Source organism: Pelodiscus sinensis, chromosome 15 (assembly GCF_049634645.1).
Source record: "Pelodiscus sinensis isolate JC-2024 chromosome 15, ASM4963464v1, whole genome shotgun sequence".
Lineage (NCBI taxonomy): Eukaryota > Metazoa > Chordata > Testudines > Trionychidae > Pelodiscus > Pelodiscus sinensis.
The window spans coordinates 9,680,061-9,697,717 of NC_134725.1; the positions used below are offsets into that span (position 1 = coordinate 9,680,061).

The following is a 17,657-nucleotide window of genomic DNA, read 5'->3' on the forward strand; positions in this document are numbered from 1 at the left end:
ACATGTTTGATGTGGGAAGTGAGAATTAATGTGAGGATTTATTTTTAGACAATGGAGGCCTTGAAGACAACATGCACTATGCTAGAAGAGCAGGTGATGGACTTGGAGGCCCTGAATGATGAACTGCTAGAGAAGGAGCGTCAGTGGGAAGCATGGAGAAGTGTTCTGGGGGATGAAAAGTCCCAATTTGAATGTCGGGTGCGAGAGTTGCAAAGACTATTGGATACAGAGAAACAGAGCCGGTATGGCTTTTCTCTTCATTCATTTTTGTGTAAAAGTGCTCTGTGGAATACAGTTCACTATGTATGCCTAGAACGTGAGATCTGAATCTGCACTCGATATACATTAATATGAGGTAAATCTAGAAGACGGATATTTAAACTGATACATGTGACTCTCCAGTGATACCAATTCTCTGTCATTCTTCTGCAAGGGCACTGAATACAGAAAATGGTATTTCTAACTGTAACTTGCAAACTTCTTTCAGACTAAAACTGGACTGTTCCATGATGTAAACTCGTCTTTGATTCTGATTCCTTCTTCTGATGACTTTGAATTCCCAAGCAGCAGCTCCAGCAGGGGATGAGAGGATTGTGTAATGTGGAAACATTACAATAAGCCAGTGGATTATATAAACGAACAATTTGAGTTTTGAGACAAGTCTCTGAAAGTGTCTATTGATGTCCTGGCATCCTAGGAAGAGGTCAGTCCCAGAGTGGAAATCATAGGTAACATTTTTCCATTTTTAATACAGAGTGCGAGCAGACCAGCGTATTACTGAATCCCGCCAGGTGGTAGAACTAGCTGTTAAAGAACACAAGGCAGAGATTCTTGCTCTCCAGCAAGCACTGAAGGAGCAAAAACTCAAAGCTGAGAGTCTTTCTGACAAGGTCAGTATCTTTTCACCTTAATCATCTATACATTCACCAAAGAAAAAAGTGTTGATTCAGATGTTCATGATAGAAATGTAGTGTTGTACTTAACAGTCTCTTTCAGTTGTGGGGGTAAGTTTTACAAAACCATAGAGGCCTCTCTTCTTGAGTGTGCAGTCCTGAAGGCCTATGGCCTAGCTTTTTCATCTGTTAAATTTAACACAAAGGGCAGATCATGACACCATGGGTTAATGAAATCTCTAACTGATGTGACATCCATATTGAGCAGAGGCAACCAAAACCAAGTTATTTGGAATTTTTAAAAAGCAGTACAGGTTGGACCTCCCTGGTCTGGCACTCTGAGGACCTGATTGGTCCTGGGTGAGGGATTTTGCCAGAACGGGGGAGGTCATTTTGGACTCATACCACAGGCCCCTCTGGCTTCCGGCTGGCCCCACTGCCCTGCTGAAACCCCCTGGTAGCTGTTGCTACTGTAGTCTGGGACCCACTGGGCAGCCGCACACACACCACGCTGGGGCTCTGGGATTTACTGAATTATCACAGCTCCACCGCGCAGCCAAATGCCGGGTTCCCAACCCCGCTGGCATACATTGGGCAGCCCCGCTGTTAGCTCACTGCGGGCAACCCACTGTCCTGTTAGCCCAACAGGGATCCTTGCTGCTGGCCCTCTACTGGGAGTCTCTGATCCTGCAACATGGATGTTGCTGGAACAGAAAATCACGCTTAAGAGAGTTTCATCCTGTAGGTAATATTTTTCATTTTAGCCTTTTATGTTTGGTGAATTTGGATTTTAAATCTTTCTATATTTGTTGGCATCTCTGACCATATCTGTCTGACCCAACTAGCTCAATGACTTGGAGAAGAAGCATGCAATGCTGGAGATGAATGCACGCAGTTTACAACAGAAGCTTGAGACAGAACGTGAGCTCAAACAGAGGCTTCTGGAAGAGGTAAGGACTACCTAGTGAGGGGATTTCATATTATGTGGTGTATGAAGGCACGGACTCCGGCCGGTGCAATCACGAAATCATTTTATTGCAAGATTACAACTATCTTTATACCCTCTCAACTTCCCAAAAGTCCACATCCTGCCTTTCACAAACTGTGCTTTTTCACAGTCCCAACACAGCATTCTCGAAGGTCGTTGACTCGGGCAGATGTTGTTATTGTTGGCTCAGGACTCTTGATTACGCGCGTTCCCGCTGACTCTCGGATCGTCCTCCAAGGTCTGCAGCTTTTCTTGGTTTTGTCCTTGGGATGTCCTGCCACACGGCCAAAGCACTATACTTGTTGATTCTCTACATCTCCCCCTCTTTTATACAAAGCAATACCATTAATAAGTAACATTGTCATTACACGAGCCTCAGCTTTCCGAGCAGAACGAATACAAGAAAAAAGTAAAGAAAGAATTATAAAAAGCACAATAAGAAGCCCATTTGCAAGTCCAATAAACACCCATATGCACAAATTTAATCCAGAAAACCATGTAGTAAGATTAAGCCAAAATAAGTCAGATTACAGAGTAGCAAAAACCTTTTGTGTGGTTAATTCTTGCAATTGCTGGATTTGGTTCTTTAACTGAGCATGCAAAGAATTAACATGAGAACGTAAAGAAACATCAAAGGCACCCTGTAAATGGTGTTTAACAAGGTTCCAATCATGAACTGATGAATTCCAGGGCAGGGATGTCACACAGAGACCTCCAGCAGTGTGCTCCCAGTCACAATGCAGAGACAACCTAGTTTTTAAGGCTGCGTGCCTATCACCAAGCCAAATGACTGCGGCTTCTAGGGCCTCAAACCGCGCCAATATCTCTTCGTCAATGGTCTCCTGCATTTGGAACTCCCGTGTAACATTTATTAGAGTTTCCCCTACCATTTTTGCAGTCTTAACTGACTTAACCGAGTTAAAGAGGCAATAGCAGCTGTGGCAGAAGCAAGAATAATAATTGCCGACACGAGAGCGAAAATCAGCCACCCCAAAAATCGCTTCGTACGTCTACGAGTGTTAGTAATCTCCGCCTGCAGCAACCTTGTAAGATGGCCAAAGCCACTATCTCCTTCCCAGTCTTATGTGAGATTAACAGGAATCCATAACTTAGGGCGTCGTCGAAGAGGGAACACAAAGGTTACATTATCACTCATGGAAATGCAGGTCTTATATCGCACCTCAGACAACATAACAAAATAACAAGAATGGGAAAAATTACATCTCTTAAAACTTGCATTTTTTGCCAAGGCAAAAACATATGGATGCGAACACTATTATCTTGCTGCTTAATATAGTTAGATGTATAATTCTCTAAAATCAAACTCCCTAAATTATAACCCATAAATGCTAACCCTATTCGCCACACCCCCTTATGTAACGTGGAGGCCGTGGCGTTATCCCCATTAGTAATAAATTGTAACACAGGACCGGCAGAGCCTCCCCCATGCCACGAAAGGCTATGATTGTACCGGCCGAAGGGGACAGTGCAATTGTCCACTTTATCCCACAGCATACTGTGAGGGCCCCAATCCACAACCGCGCCGAATTCGCCCCGGAGTACCAGGGGGCTGCGTCCACGACATGCCTGCCAAACCGGTGCCGCGTCTGCTGATATCCTTTTTATCATGCAGCGGGGCAAATCAGGGGCGTACGGCTCCGAAGAGTCATTACCGCTTCCGTGCATCCCGGGAATGCTCAGTAAGGTATAGATAACCCTTCCGTCGTGCTCCCGCGCCACTAGGTGCAACTGTGGCTGCACGGGCAGACAACCTGAGTCATAAAGGGTAGAAAAGCAAAGCAGTGGGAGGTCAGTGACAAAGGTGACATTGGTAACATTAATGACCTCGGTTTCCTGTTCCGCCGTAGGGGGTATCCACACCCCTCCCACCCAATCGGTACCATTGTTACTGATGGGCGGTGAGGGATCCTACCACGTCACAGGCCTGAATACGGGGGGATCAATGATGTGCGCCCAATACAAATGTGCTGTCGCAGTATGCACACAGAAACCGCTCCACAGGAACCACAAAAATGCAGCGGTGACTGTCATGGATTTGTTGCTACGGATCGGCAGCGGTCCCTTCATTCTCGAGTTGAATCTCTTGCGCCGATGGAGTACCAATCCTGGCTGGCTTAACAAATTGCACAGGAAGCCAATAGGGACCTGAGGGAAGAGAAACACATGCATACCCACGTCCCCACGTGATTAATGGAACGGGACCTTGCCACTGTCCGGATTCCAGGTGTCTGTAGTAAACCTGTGGCCGCTCCAGCCACGCAGAGTCTCACCCAAAGTGGCGCTGTGCTGCCGTGAAAGACAAATCAGAAAGATTTAAAAAGTTTAACACATACATAGCTTTGTCCAAACATTCCTGTGGGGTCATTCCCACTGGATTCCCCCTTTTTTGTTTATCAAGAAGGGTCTTGAGAGTGCGGTGCGTGCGTTCAACAATCACCTGGCCCGTGGGGGAGTGTGGAATGCCTGTGGTGTGGCTTACACCCCAATCCTGCAAAAAGGACTGAACTTTGTGGGAGATATAAGCGGGACCATTATCAGTTTTAACAGAAACTGGAACACCCATAACAGCAAAACAATGTAACCAATGCCGAACAACATCACGAGCCTTTTCTCCCGCATGGGCAGTAGCAACAATAAGGGGGGAAAAGGTATCAACAGTAACATGTACATAGCGCAATCTGCCAAATTCGGAAAAATGGGTCACATCAGACTGCCAAAGTTCATTGGCCCGTAGGCCTCATGGGTTAACACTGCTAGGTACCGGTATGGCGGATAGACGCTGGCAATCCGGACAGGCGCGAACTATATCTTGCGCCTGCTGTTTAGTAAGGGAAAATTGCTGAGCTAATGATCTAGCATTCTGGTGAAAAAAATCATGTGAAAGTCGTGCTTGTTGTAACACATTGGGCCGGACAACTGGCATAGTCAGGGCATCAGCCACAGCATTACCCTCCGTGATGGGCCCCGGTAAAGTGGTATGTGAGCGAATATGGACCACAAAGTACAGGTGTGTCCGAACCTATAAAAGGCGTGACAATTGCAAAAGGAGCTGAAAGAGGAGGCGATTATTGACCTCCTTGAGAAAGGAGCTCTCCAAACGCTGTACTATACCAGACACATATGCCGAGTCTACAACAAGATTTAACTGTTCCTCCGAAAATAGTTCAAAAGCACGCACAGCTGCGGCGAGCTCAACAATTTGGGTTGAGCCTTGCACACGGAAAATGTCCGAGTTCCAGGGGGCATCATCGCCGTCCCTCCACACAACTACGGCCTTGCCAGTGTTCCCTGAGCCATCAACAAATACAGTGCGTGCGTCAGGGAGGGGGATGTGAGAAAGCATGGTCCGGGCCTGCAGAGGCAGTTGTGGCAAAGATTGTAATAGCTGATGGCATGGCAAGGTGTACTTGATCCGCCCCAAGTAATCGGCCAGCGCAATCTGTAAACTAAGGCTTTGAGACAGCCAAAAATCAAAATCAGTGCGTGTCACAGGAATATGAAGGACAGAAGGATCCGCTCCGGTGAGTTGTTGGCAACGGACATGACCCTGAGAGATTAGACGAGCCAGCATATCCGTTGCCGTGGTAACCGTTTTTGAAAAGGAGTGCGGAAGAAAAAGCCACTCCAAGGTGCGCAAAGATAAGTTTGGGGACACGGGACTGTTGTCCCACTGGCCAATCAATGCATAAGGCTGAAACGTGTGGTAGATTAAAAACAGTCGAATTGGAAGGTACGCATCTCAGCGGTGACCAAAGGCCGTCTGTATTTTTTCCGCTATGCGCTGTAACGCGGCCACAGCTTTGGGTGTTAAAGCACGAGGCGAGGACAAATCAGAGTCGCCCCTCAAAAGTTGGAACAATGGAGACAATTCTTCTGTAGTGACCCCCAAGGTTGGCCAAATCCAATTGATAGTGCCTAAAAGTTTCTGTAGATCATTTAAAGTGGTGATGGACGTGGCACTTTTCAACGGCTGCGGGCAGATCATAAAGTTTCCACCCCAGATATCTCCAAGGGGGCACAGCTTGAACTTTCTCCTCAGCGATACACAATCCATATCGTCGCAACAGTTGAGAAGCCAAATCATATAAAGCCTGTAGGGCTGCTTGATCAGCGGTGGCAAAAAGAATGTCGTCCATATAATGGTCTATAATGGCCTGTTGGTGGCGGTTTGGAGCCTATCCAAAAATGACACTTAGGGTTCCTGGGGGCCCTGGTGGACCGTAGCAAAAGATGTGTCCCTTCGACCCGCATCAGGGACCTGTCGTAAGACTCGAAGGGTCAGCGATGTGGCTTGCGTAAATACCAAGCGATTCATCTGAGCCTGAGCCTGGGGAGTAGCATATTGACCCTGCCCTATAAGTTCATCCATGCCAACATTTACCCCATTGGTAATATTATCCATAACTTGCGATGTAACACCGTCAAGATACTCGGTGTCCCAAACTGCATACTGCGCCGGGCTAAGTATCAGGCGTAATAGCGCGCGCCAATCATGAGGGGCCATAACATATGATTCTGAAATAGCCACAACCAAATTCATCGTATAAGAAGACTGTAACCCATAATCCTTCACAGATTTGCGCAACTCTTTTACGAGTTCATATGGCAAAGCCTCATGTTGGGCGGGCCCGTTGGGGCGCATATACAATTGGAAAAGCTTGTAGAAGCTGCACATCTCCTCGCCAAAGAGCCTCACGTCGGCATTCAGATAAAACCCCTGCCTGTTCATTATGCGAGGGTGCCGCCAAGGGGGGCCCATATGGAGTGACCGTGTGGCTTGCGGACCTGTATGAAGAAGCGAGAGCTAATGCTGGGGCAAATGGCGGAGGGGCTACAATTGAGGACCGAGAAACAGCTCGTAGCCTCTGAGCCTGTAAAATTTGCTCTGCCGTCGGCGCAGATGCCGCCAGGGCCTTGACGGGCTTGAGCGACGGGTACGAGTCAGGTCCTACGTTGACCGCCGCCATCCCTGTGTCAAAGGGGTCCTTGGGCCCGCTGTCCTCAGATTCACTGTCCTCATGGCCAAGGCACAAGTCCCCAGGCTCTGGGGAGACCGGGTCTGTGGCGTACACTGGCTCACAATCCTCCCTGGGAGGTTTCGGGGCAGGGGATGAGGGATCCCCTGGGTCCTGATATGGGATCAAATGTTGCCGACGCTTCCTTCAGGACCCGCTCGGCGGGATGCAATGCCCGTATGGCTGTATAAACAGTTCGCCACGTTACTATGATCCCTTTTGGGAGGGATAATGCAAGATGTTCAGAGGTTCTCAATTCCTTGCCCACCTTCTCCCAGAAGGTCAAATCATAAGAACCCCCTTCCGGGAACCACGGGCAATGGTCTCGTATCCAAACCAACAGCTGAACCAGCTGTACAGGGGGAACCTTAAACCCCTGTTCCTTCACAATGCGCTGCAAGATCTCAAGCTGCAGTTTTTGCTCTTTCATGGCAGACTGCCCCATACTGTTATTCTGTTCGCGGCTGCTCACCTGTTCGTCCTGCGAATGGTGATGTCAGTAATTTTGGGAGCTCCTCTCAACAGCTTATCTTCCATCCAGCCGCGGATACACCACCGGTTCAAATCACTCGTTCACTTCAAGCCCTGTTCGGGCGCCATCTGTGGTGTATGAAGGCACGGACTCCGGCCGGTGCAAGCACGAAATCATTTTATTGCAAGGTTACAACTATCTTTATACCCTCTCAACTTCCCAAAAGTCCACATCCTGCTTTTCACAAACTGTGCTTTTTCACAGTCCCAACACAGCATTCTCGGAGGTTGTTGACTCGGGCAGATGTTATTATTGTTGGCTCAGGACTCTTGATCACGCGCGTTCCCACTGACTCTCGGATTGTCCTCCAAGGTCTGCAGCTATTCTTGGTTTTGTCCTTGGGATGCCCTGTCACGCGGCCAAAGCACTATACTTGTTGATTCTCTACAATATTATAAAAATGTTAGTGGAAGGCTCCACAGTACAAAACTTCAGAAATAGTTATACAAGTTTTAATTGAAGCCAGGAAATTCAGAGTTGATGCTAAAGATCCATGTTGATAACCTATTCTTTAAGGTTGCTGTGAATAGTAAATTAACATGATGTGGTGGCTTATACTTTGCAGAAAGGTGGTTAGCCTCATCAGTCACAGTTAGGGTGTTTGGGGTTTTGCCTCATCATGGCCTTGGAGTTTTGGTGGCTCTGCATGCTTTGGTTGGTTGCGAGGAAAGATGGCTTGCAGATGCCAGAAGAAGGGAAGCATAGGTGATTCATACCTAGCTCCTTCTGCCACAGGTCAGAGATCAAGACCTGAGTACTTTGTAAAACAAAGATGCAGATACTTGCCCTTGTTTCTAAGAAAGGTATTTCTTACGGGGAAATGTTTATGAGATAGATTTTGGTGTCTGAATGAAAGGCTAGGAAAACTGACATCCAGAAATTCTTGATGTTGCTGTCTTTCTCACTAATTAAGCTAGTAGATATAAGCTTTCCAAAAACTAAACAAAACAAATGACCACTGTGTGTATCTGTGTATGTAAATGTGTCAAAGCTCTGGTTATGCCCCAAAGGTCCTGTGCTTTTGGCAGATAGCATTTCCCTCAGAGGCTCGAAGTGACCCTCCACAGCCTCTTCTTTTCTAGAGGCAGGGAGCACAACCTTCTGAGTCATATGAATTATAGGCTAGTCCACAGTTTGGGGTGAAAACCCCTCTGTAGTCCTGGTCTCCCCTCTCAGGGGGAAACTCTGTAGTGATGTGGGGAGAGTTGGGGGGAAAACAGGCCCATCTACTAGTCCAGGTTCTGGCCCAGGGACCCTAAGGCAGCAGCAACAGACAGGGTTTATTCAGCTCCCAGTCTGGCAGCTTATTCCCTGGACCATTTCCCCAAATGATTCCTTCCAATACCTTTCCTCTGGAATCTGAGCAAGTCTGTCCTGCTCCTTCACAACTCTCTGCCTTGCTCGTAGTCCTCAGTTGTTGCTCAGTACATCTCTTTTGGGCTTCTGCCTTCCTTGCAGGGAGACCTTATAAACAAGCCCAGCAGGCCTTAATGGGCTGCAGATGCTCTGATTAGCCTGCTCTTTCTGGCAAGCTCTTAATTGGCTCCAGGTGCTTGCCTGATTATGTTGTAGTAAGCTTGCTCTTGTTTACTCAGAGCCCAGCCTACCTGCCCTCCCTTAGAGTGTGGTAGCCTGCTGGTTTGGGTCTGTCGGACTGTATATAAATTAAAGAAGATAGCATCTATGGACGTGCAAATCAATGGTATACCACTAGATAATATTGTATTTTGGGAGGAAGGAAAGATTCTGTGATTTTATAAGTAGGGGAAATTAATATTTGAGCTAGAATATAAACGAATGTTTAATTTTAAGTTCTAAGAAAACACTTATGCTACAAGAAATATTAATATTTAAAAGCTTAGTAACCAAGTCTTTGGTCTTTGTTTTTCCGTTAATAGCAGGCAAAACTGCAGCAGCAAATGGATCTGCAAAAAAACCACATCTTCCGCCTGACACAAGGACTGCAAGAAGCTCTGGATCGAGCAGATCTTTTGAAGACTGAAAGGAGTGACCTGGAGTATCAGTTGGAAAACATTCAGGTGGGGATCAGTAAGGGGAAAGCAAAAGGGATACTGTGGCAAATATCTTAAGTGTGGTTTTCTGAACGTGGCTGTGTGCTTGTTTTGTGCCATTTCCTTCTACTAGATAAAGTCAGGTCTGCTTGAATGTTTGACTTTCTGCTCAGTCTTCTACACTGTCTCATCTCTGATTGTTCTGCTGCTGTATCTATATTCCTGAGGTTAATTTTCTGTTTTTGTCTGGCTCACAGGTTCTCTATTCCCATGAGAAGGTGAAAATGGAGGGCACTATTTCTCAGCAAACCAAACTAATTGACTTCTTGCAAGCAAAGATGGACCAGCCAGCCAAAAAGAAAAAGGTGGGTTACAAAGATTTGGGAGGCAGATTCAGAAAACTGGCCATGGAGTTAAATGACGGAAGTCTTTGTTATTTAGTTATTTATCATATATTCAAAACACATTTTTATTTTTATCCTTACTACATAACACAAACACATCCCAACTTAAGAAACATTATACATGACTGAACAGAGCTTTACCTGGCAACATGTCTTCCTTGTGGCCTTTCAGTATTTTTGTTTCCACACTGAGCCATGTTGCAGCCCAGTAATTAAACCACTGCAACAGCTGGGGAAGTATGAACTTTCCCCATTTTCGTAATGAAAATGTATGAACAAGTTTTTAAAAGGGTAAGTATATGTGAATGTGTTAGAACCAGGAAAGGTTGATCTTTTAGTGAAAGCATAGGATAGGCAGTCAGGAGTCCTATTCCTAGCTTTGCCCCAAGACCTCTCTGTGACCCAGTGTGGTTAAATTAAGCCATTTAATCTATAACAGCTTGTTAAATGTTGATGTATGTCGCGTGTTGAGGCTTATTTCACATTAACACAAATCGAGACCCTCTGTTAGATGCTCTACAAATTAGAAGGTATTGCTGGTATTATACAGTAAATGTACATCGCTTTCAAATTCAAATAAAGCTCCCAACATTTTTATCTTCATATTCAGTTAAAAGTCCATCCTTTCATGCATCATAATTACCACTAGGCCCTCTGGCCTCTAGTTAGCTAGTTTTCCCTTTGCCTAGTTTAAATCATCTCTTACTAGGAGTTAGGAGTTGTCTGTGTGTTTCTGTTGCTAGGGCCTGTTTAGTCGGCGGAAAGAGGACCCTTCTTTACCCACACAGGTTCCCCTGCAATACAATGAGCTGAAAGTGGCATTGGAGAAGGAGAAGGCTCGTTCTGCTGAGCTGGAGGAGGCTCTACAGAAAACACGCATTGAACTCAGATCTGCTCGAGAAGAAGGTAGGGGGGGTAACAGAAAAGTTGAATCTGGAGAAGAGACATTTTGGCCCCAAAACTTGCCTTAAATTACGTGTCTCTGTAACAGTAAAATTGCTGTCTATTTCCTACTTTGTCTGCTGCTTTGAAGATGCATTAGGGCTACGTATTTTCTGCACATTGTAACCCTTGAATGGTTACATAGAACCACTGCTGGGAATTAAACTCATACTGAAGGAGTTAATAAGTTGTGTTTGTCTCTGTAGCGGCGCATCGGAAAATAGCAGACCACGCTCATCCATCCACTCCAGCCACAGCCAGACAGCAGATCATCATGTCTGCTATAGTGCGTTCCCCAGAGCATCAACCAACTCCCATCAGCCTGCTTGCCCCGCCTTCAAGTCGCAGAAAGGAGTCCTCAACCCCAGAGGGTAAGTCTGAAAGGGAGTATGAAGTTATCTGTCCATATTCAGAATATTCATTCCCCTTTTCAAAACCTACCTTTTCTCTTTTCATGCAAGTGTCTATAATGACACATTCACAAGTATTGGCGAGTTCTAGACAGCAGACTTGGAAGCTAGTGTGAGGGAAATTAGAGTCTAATTTGTATGAGGGAAAGAGTTTCTGTTTCCTGTTTGTGAGAGAGAAATGTTTTATAAAAACTCCAGTCACAATAGAAGATATTCCTTCTTGCTCTCATTTTGCAGTCTAAATCTTTGCTTGAATGAAATTTCAACACCAGTTAATTTATAAAACTTAATTAAAGGCTTTCTGTCCTCTTGAGTTTTTTTAATTGATTGAATTGAAAGAAATCTATCCTCTAAATAGTGTGTCTGGAATTAACTTTGACAGGTTTTTCTGCTCCCTTGTTAATGTTTAGTAGATGTTTTTCAGCACAGAATGCTTTCTCTAAGAGATAGTGAAATTGGCTAGACTCAAAGAGCTGTGAAATAAACATATGGGAAAAAATGCAATCTTAGAGGAGTGGCCCTGTGGGTGCTCCAGTGTAGGTGATTTGGTACCCTGTGCTTATAATTGGATATTTTCAGCAGCAGGACTCCAGGTGCTGATGTGCATGCACAGTTCCATCTTGCTGCGTAGCAAGCATGCAGGCATATGTATCATCAACAAACCCTCACCCTACACTTAGGTGGGAACGCAGTCTCCCTCTGCAGCTTCATTCTTCAGATAAGATATAAATTCCTATTTCCTTTCTCAGTTATTATTTACTTACCTGGGTACCTCATAACTTTTATTTTAACTTTAACATTTTTTTTCTTTACCTTTCCTGTGCTTAACCCTCTACGCTGGACCACCGGTATGCCGGGTTTACCTAGTTTCAAAAGATGTAGGCTTTCCATCCCCATCCCTGATGGCCATGCTCAATGCATTAGATGCCTGGAGGAGGATCATATACCACAGAAATGCCATCACTGCAAAAAACTATCTACGATGTGTCTGAAGGCTCAGGACTTCCAACTAAAGCTCTTCTTTATGGAAAAGTCGGTCAGACTAGCTTTGGCGCCTGAGTCCCATTCACCACCTCCTCAGGGATCTCTAACTGTGGCCTCAGAACAGAGTGCCTGTCTTGCACCTCAGGACTCTCGCACTAAAAAAAAAAAAAAAATCAAGTGAAAAAAGCTTACTTCACCTGGCTCTGAACTCCCTTCAAAAAGGGTGTTTATAACACATAAACCTGTCTTGGTACCGATGGCTCTGTCCTAATCGGACTGACAGGCTCTGGGCACGTCTGGTACTGAGAAGTCCCAAGGAGCTCCAACTTCTAAACAATCTCACACCTGGGCAGCTTCATCTTCAGGGGCTAAAAAGACTGCTTTGGCACTGATGGTGATGCACATCACCACAGTGGTGGGACCTACGAAATATGCAGTGCAGACTCTTGCCAAACCAGTACCAACGAGGCATGTGGAGATGGGCCCCTTACTGGCCCCGGTACTGACATCCACGGTACCATGTCTTCTCATGACTCATGAAGATCCAATGATAGCTTCAGTACCAGGTTCTCCTCTCTTTGGTACTGACGGCACGCCCATGCTTCAGGAACCTACCAGATTGGCAACTTCATCCAGCTTTACTCCTCCCTTTTTAAACAAGGAAGATACGGAAGACATTTCCTTTTCACCTCTCTACTCATCTCCAATAACCACAAGCCCAGGGGCAAATCTGGCAACCATTCCCTCGGTTTCCACCAGTTCCCTTCCCAATGACTTGTCAAGGATGGGTTCCATGGACACTATATAGAGCTCAAATTACAGCACACCCTGGGATGGTTCCTTCAATATCACAGCCGCCACCCTCCGCCCAGACACAGTATTGAATCATAGAATACTAGAACTGGAAGGGACCTCCAGAGGTCGTCGTGTTCAGTCCCCTGCCCTCATGGCAGGAACCAGTACTGTCTAGACCATCCCTGATAGACATTTATCTAACCTACTCTTAAATATCTCCAGAGATGGAGATTCCACAACCTCCCTGGGCAATTTATTCCAGTGTTTGACCTTCCTGACAGTTAGGAACTTTTTCCTAATATCCAACCTAAATCTCCCTTGCTGCAGTTTAAGCCCATTGCTTCTTGTTCTATCCTCAGAGGCCAAGATGAACAAGTTTTCTCCCTCCTCCTGACACCCTTTTAGGTACCTGAAAACTGCTATCATGTCCCCCCTCAATCCTTCTCACACCCACTTTGAGACAACTCAAGAGGACCTGGAGAATACAGAGGACATCCAAAAAGATGCAATGCCTCCAACCCATTTGTCTTTGTCTTCAACGGATTAGACTATTATGCCTCCAGCACCAACTGCTGGAGATGACTTCAGATCTTTCCAGGACCTTTTGAAGCGAGTAGCTAACTTGCTACGTATCTCATTTGTAGAGGTGTCTGAAGTTCAGCACAAGCTCACAGACATTCTACAAGCTTCCACTTCCTCAAAGATAGCTTTACCACTAAACGAGGCAATTATGGACCCTGCAAAGATGATTTGGCAAACCTCTGCCTGCATCCCATCTTCTTCCAGAAGAGCAGACCGTAAATATTACATTTCCACTAATGGGGCCAAATTCCTTTTCTTGGACCCAACTCCAAATTCATTGGTTGTATAAACAGTGCATAATTGAAGAAAGCAGACGCAATACAAGTCAACTCCATATGATAAAGACAGGAAGAGATTGGGTATTTTTGGAAGAAAAGCATATTCTTCTGCCTCGCTACAGTTCCGCATTGCCAATTACTCTGCTCTTCTAGCAAAATATACACACAAGCTCTTTGAAAAAAATTAGCATCTTTACTGACCAGTTACCATTAGAAAATAGAGATGCATACAAGGCTAATTTAGACGAGGGCTCATTGATAGCAAAAACAGCTCTCCAAGCTTCTCTCGACTGCAGATACTGTGTCCAGATCACTGGTGACCATCATTGTAATGTGTAGACATCTTGGCTTCAATTCTTGGGGTTTCCTAAAAAAGTACAAACAACAATAGAGGATTTACCTTTTGAAGGACAGAAACTTTTCTACTAATCAAGATGCATCACTACACACATTAAAGGATTCTAGGGTAACTCTTAAAACCCTGAGGATGTATGTGCCACAGCCCAAAAACTGTACCCAACCCTCAACCTATACCTCACAACAAAGGGGCTATGACCAGAGACGCAGACAGAAACAGCCCCACAGGAGGCAAATCCAAGACATCCCAACCATCTACATTGCATCATTTGTTCTGAAATATTGATCAAGGGTTCGACACCTTCTGCACGACGGGATTACAATTACCACAGCTTGATTCCATTCTATCTAACCTGGACCCATATTACAAAGAGGTGCTGGGAAATAATCTCACATGGTTACTGCATTCCCTTTCTATCTCTCTCTCTGCCCCCATGCAACCCCCTTTCCTATACCTCTTCCCATGAGATGCTCTTACAACAGGAGATATATAACCTCCTTTGCCAAGGAGCCATAGAGTAGGTACCAACTCAACACAGGAGAAAGGGATTCTATTCTTGCTACTTTCTAACCCCCCAAAAACAGGAATTGGGGGCCCATTTTAGATTTACAACATCTAAACAAATTCCTAAGGAAGCAACACTTCACAGTGGTCACAGTAGCAAAAATAATCCCAGCATTAGAAAAAGGAAATTGGTTTCAATTTACAAGATTACCACTACCATTCATCTTAGCAACAGTCCTGTGAGTATTTCAAAGGTGCTGTCAATGGCAATTGCACACCTAAAAAAATCAGGAGTAATGATTTTCCCTGTCTAGACAACTGTCTAATAGCGGCTCTGCACTACCGGTGGCAACACTTTATACTGATCTCACAATAAGTTTATTCACTGCTCTGGGGTTTCAGATAAACAAAAATCTCACCTACTCCCAACTCAACAATTGGAATTTATAGGAGCAACTCTGGACTGTATATAGGCTCAATGGCCCTATCCATCATGGACAACTTACATAGTGAAACTGGTCAGACTACACATGCGTTGTCTCCAAGGATGGCTCCACACATTCTTTCATTCTCACAGACACCATCTAGGGAGGTCCCTCACCATTCCAAACAGCCTAAAACACTCTCTAGAATGGTGGCTACCACCACAAAACCTACGTGCAGGAGTATCTTTCCAACCAAACTTTCCAACCTCTCCTTCATTCATGATCACTACAGACGCATCTCTGGAGGGAGGAGGCGTGCACACCAGCAACCACATCATTCAGGGATGATGATCACCCAAGAAAATATCATCCCACATCAGTGTACTCGAGCCCTGCACGATCAGACAAGAGTGCAAATACTTCCTCCCGCTGATCCACAACAAATCAATAAGGATTCTTACGGCCAACACAATCTGTATATTTTATGAAAATCACTAAGGAGGAGCATGATTGTACCACCTATGCGGAGAGGTCATCGCCCTTTGGAATTGGTGCACGAGAAATCAGGTGGACATCTCTGCAGCCCACCTTCCAGGTCATCAGAACACTACTGCAGTCTACCTAAGCAGACATTTTCTTCAAAAACACAAGTGGGAGATTCACACACAGGTCATACATCACACATTCCAATCATGAGGCTTTCCAGAAGTAGGCTTATTCATGACATACCACAACTCATAATGTCCCAAATATTTCTCCAGAACTGGTCTAGGAAAAATTCCAAAGGACTTGCTCTCTTACTCAAGTGCAACTACCCCCTCATGTATGCCTTTCCACTCATTCCACTTTCAACGAAGTCCGCATAAAAATCAAACAGGATAAGGCTTGAATAATTTTAATGGCACCTTCATGGTTGAGACAAATATGGTTTCCTTACCTAGCTCAGATGGCCATAGCTCTTCCTCTCCTACTTCCAGACATTCCAAATCTTGTCTCACAGGACTCAGACCTTCTACTCCATCCAGACATCTAGCGTCTGCATCTCGAGGCTGGTTACTGAAGGGGCTAACTGCAACAGATTTAACCTATTCAGAAGAGGTTAAACAAGTAATCATTAATAGCCGGAAACAAAGCACTACATGCACATATTGACAAAAATGGCACTGTTTTTGACTATGTGCAGCAAAACATTCTGTGCTCCCTAATTTGGTGCCTCTCCCCAAAGTTCTGGATGATTTAATTTCTCTAAAAAAGCAGGGCCTCACTAATGCTTTCATCAGAGTGCATCTCACTGTAATTTCACGTAAGCATTCTCCCATAGACAACCATGCAGTCTTTGGGCATCCAACTCTGAAATGATTTTTAAAAGGACTGAACAGTGCTTTTACTTCTATGAAAAAAACACCTCCTTGGTGGGACCTTTATCTTGTCCTCAGATCCCTGCCATGGCAACTTTTCAAACCCTTGGCCACATGTTCATTGTTACGCCTGAAGGTTGCCTATCTACACTTATGGAAGATCCTCCTTTATGCTATTTTCCTCAAAGATAAAGTAATTCTCAGCTCTCATACAAAATTCCTTCCCAAAATTGTATTAGCATTCATAAAATCATAGAATCATAGAGCTGGAAGAGACTTTAGGAAGTCATCAAGTCCAGCCCTCTGCCCAAGGCAGGACCAATCCCAACTAAATCAACCCAGCTTACTTTGTCAAGCCAAGACTTAAAAACCTCTAGGGATGGAGACTCCACTACTTCCCTAAGTAACCCATTCAAGTGCTTCACCACCCGCCTATCAAAATAATTTTTCCTAATATCCAACCTAGACTTCTCCCACTGTAACTTGAGACCATTGCTCCTTGTTCTGCCATCTGTCACTACTGAGAACAGCCTCTCTCCATCCTCTTTGGAACCTTCCTTCAGGTAATTGAAGGCTGCTATCAAATCCCCCCTCACTCTTCTCTTCTTCAGACTAAACAAACTCAAATCCTTCAGTCTCTGCTCATAGGTCAAATGCTCCAGCCCCCTAATCATTTTTGTCGCCCTCCGCTGGACCATCTCCAATGCGTCCACATCCTTTTTATAGTGGGGCGGGGGGGGGGGGGGGGGGGCAGAACTGGACACACTATTCCAGATGTGGCCTCACCAAAGCCGAATAAAGGAGAATAATCACTTATCTGGATCTGCTGGCAGTGCTCCTCCTAATGCACCCTAATATGCCATTAGCCTTCTTGGCTACAAGGGCATACTGTTGACTCTCATCCAGCTTCTCATCTATTGTAATCCCCAGGTCCTTTTCTGCAGAACTACTACCTAGCCATTCAGTCCCCAGCCTGTAACAGTGCTTGGGATTCTTCCGTCCCAAGTGCAGGACTCTGCACTTGTCCTTGTTGAACCTCATCAGATTTCTTTTGGCCCAATCCTCTAATCTGTCCAGGTCACTCTGGGCCCTATCCCTGCCCTTCAGTGTATCTACCTCTCCCCCAGCTTAGTGTCATCTGTGAACTTGCTGAGGG

At 45.3% G+C, this 17,657-nt stretch overlaps 1 protein-coding gene across 9 annotated transcripts in view; it reads left to right on the forward strand.

The window, feature by feature from the left end:
• The window catches only part of CIT (citron rho-interacting serine/threonine kinase), a 150,594-nt gene that overhangs the window by 105,298 nt on the left and 27,639 nt on the right, over positions 1–17,657 (forward strand). For 6 of the 9 annotated variants that reach the window (XM_075898125.1, XM_075898127.1, XM_075898131.1 and 3 more), the window contains 7 exons: positions 49–242; positions 755–890; positions 1,739–1,843; positions 9,348–9,488; positions 9,719–9,826; positions 10,609–10,771; positions 11,014–11,178. In XM_075898125.1, coding sequence (XP_075754240.1) covers positions 49–242; positions 755–890; positions 1,739–1,843; positions 9,348–9,488; positions 9,719–9,826; positions 10,609–10,771; positions 11,014–11,178 — 1,012 coding nt within the window. The remainder of the gene's footprint in view (positions 1–48; positions 243–754; positions 891–1,738; positions 1,844–9,347; positions 9,489–9,718; positions 9,827–10,608; positions 10,772–11,013; positions 11,179–17,657) is intronic. The other 3 variants (XM_075898130.1, XM_075898132.1, XM_075898133.1) reach the window with 1 other exon arrangement.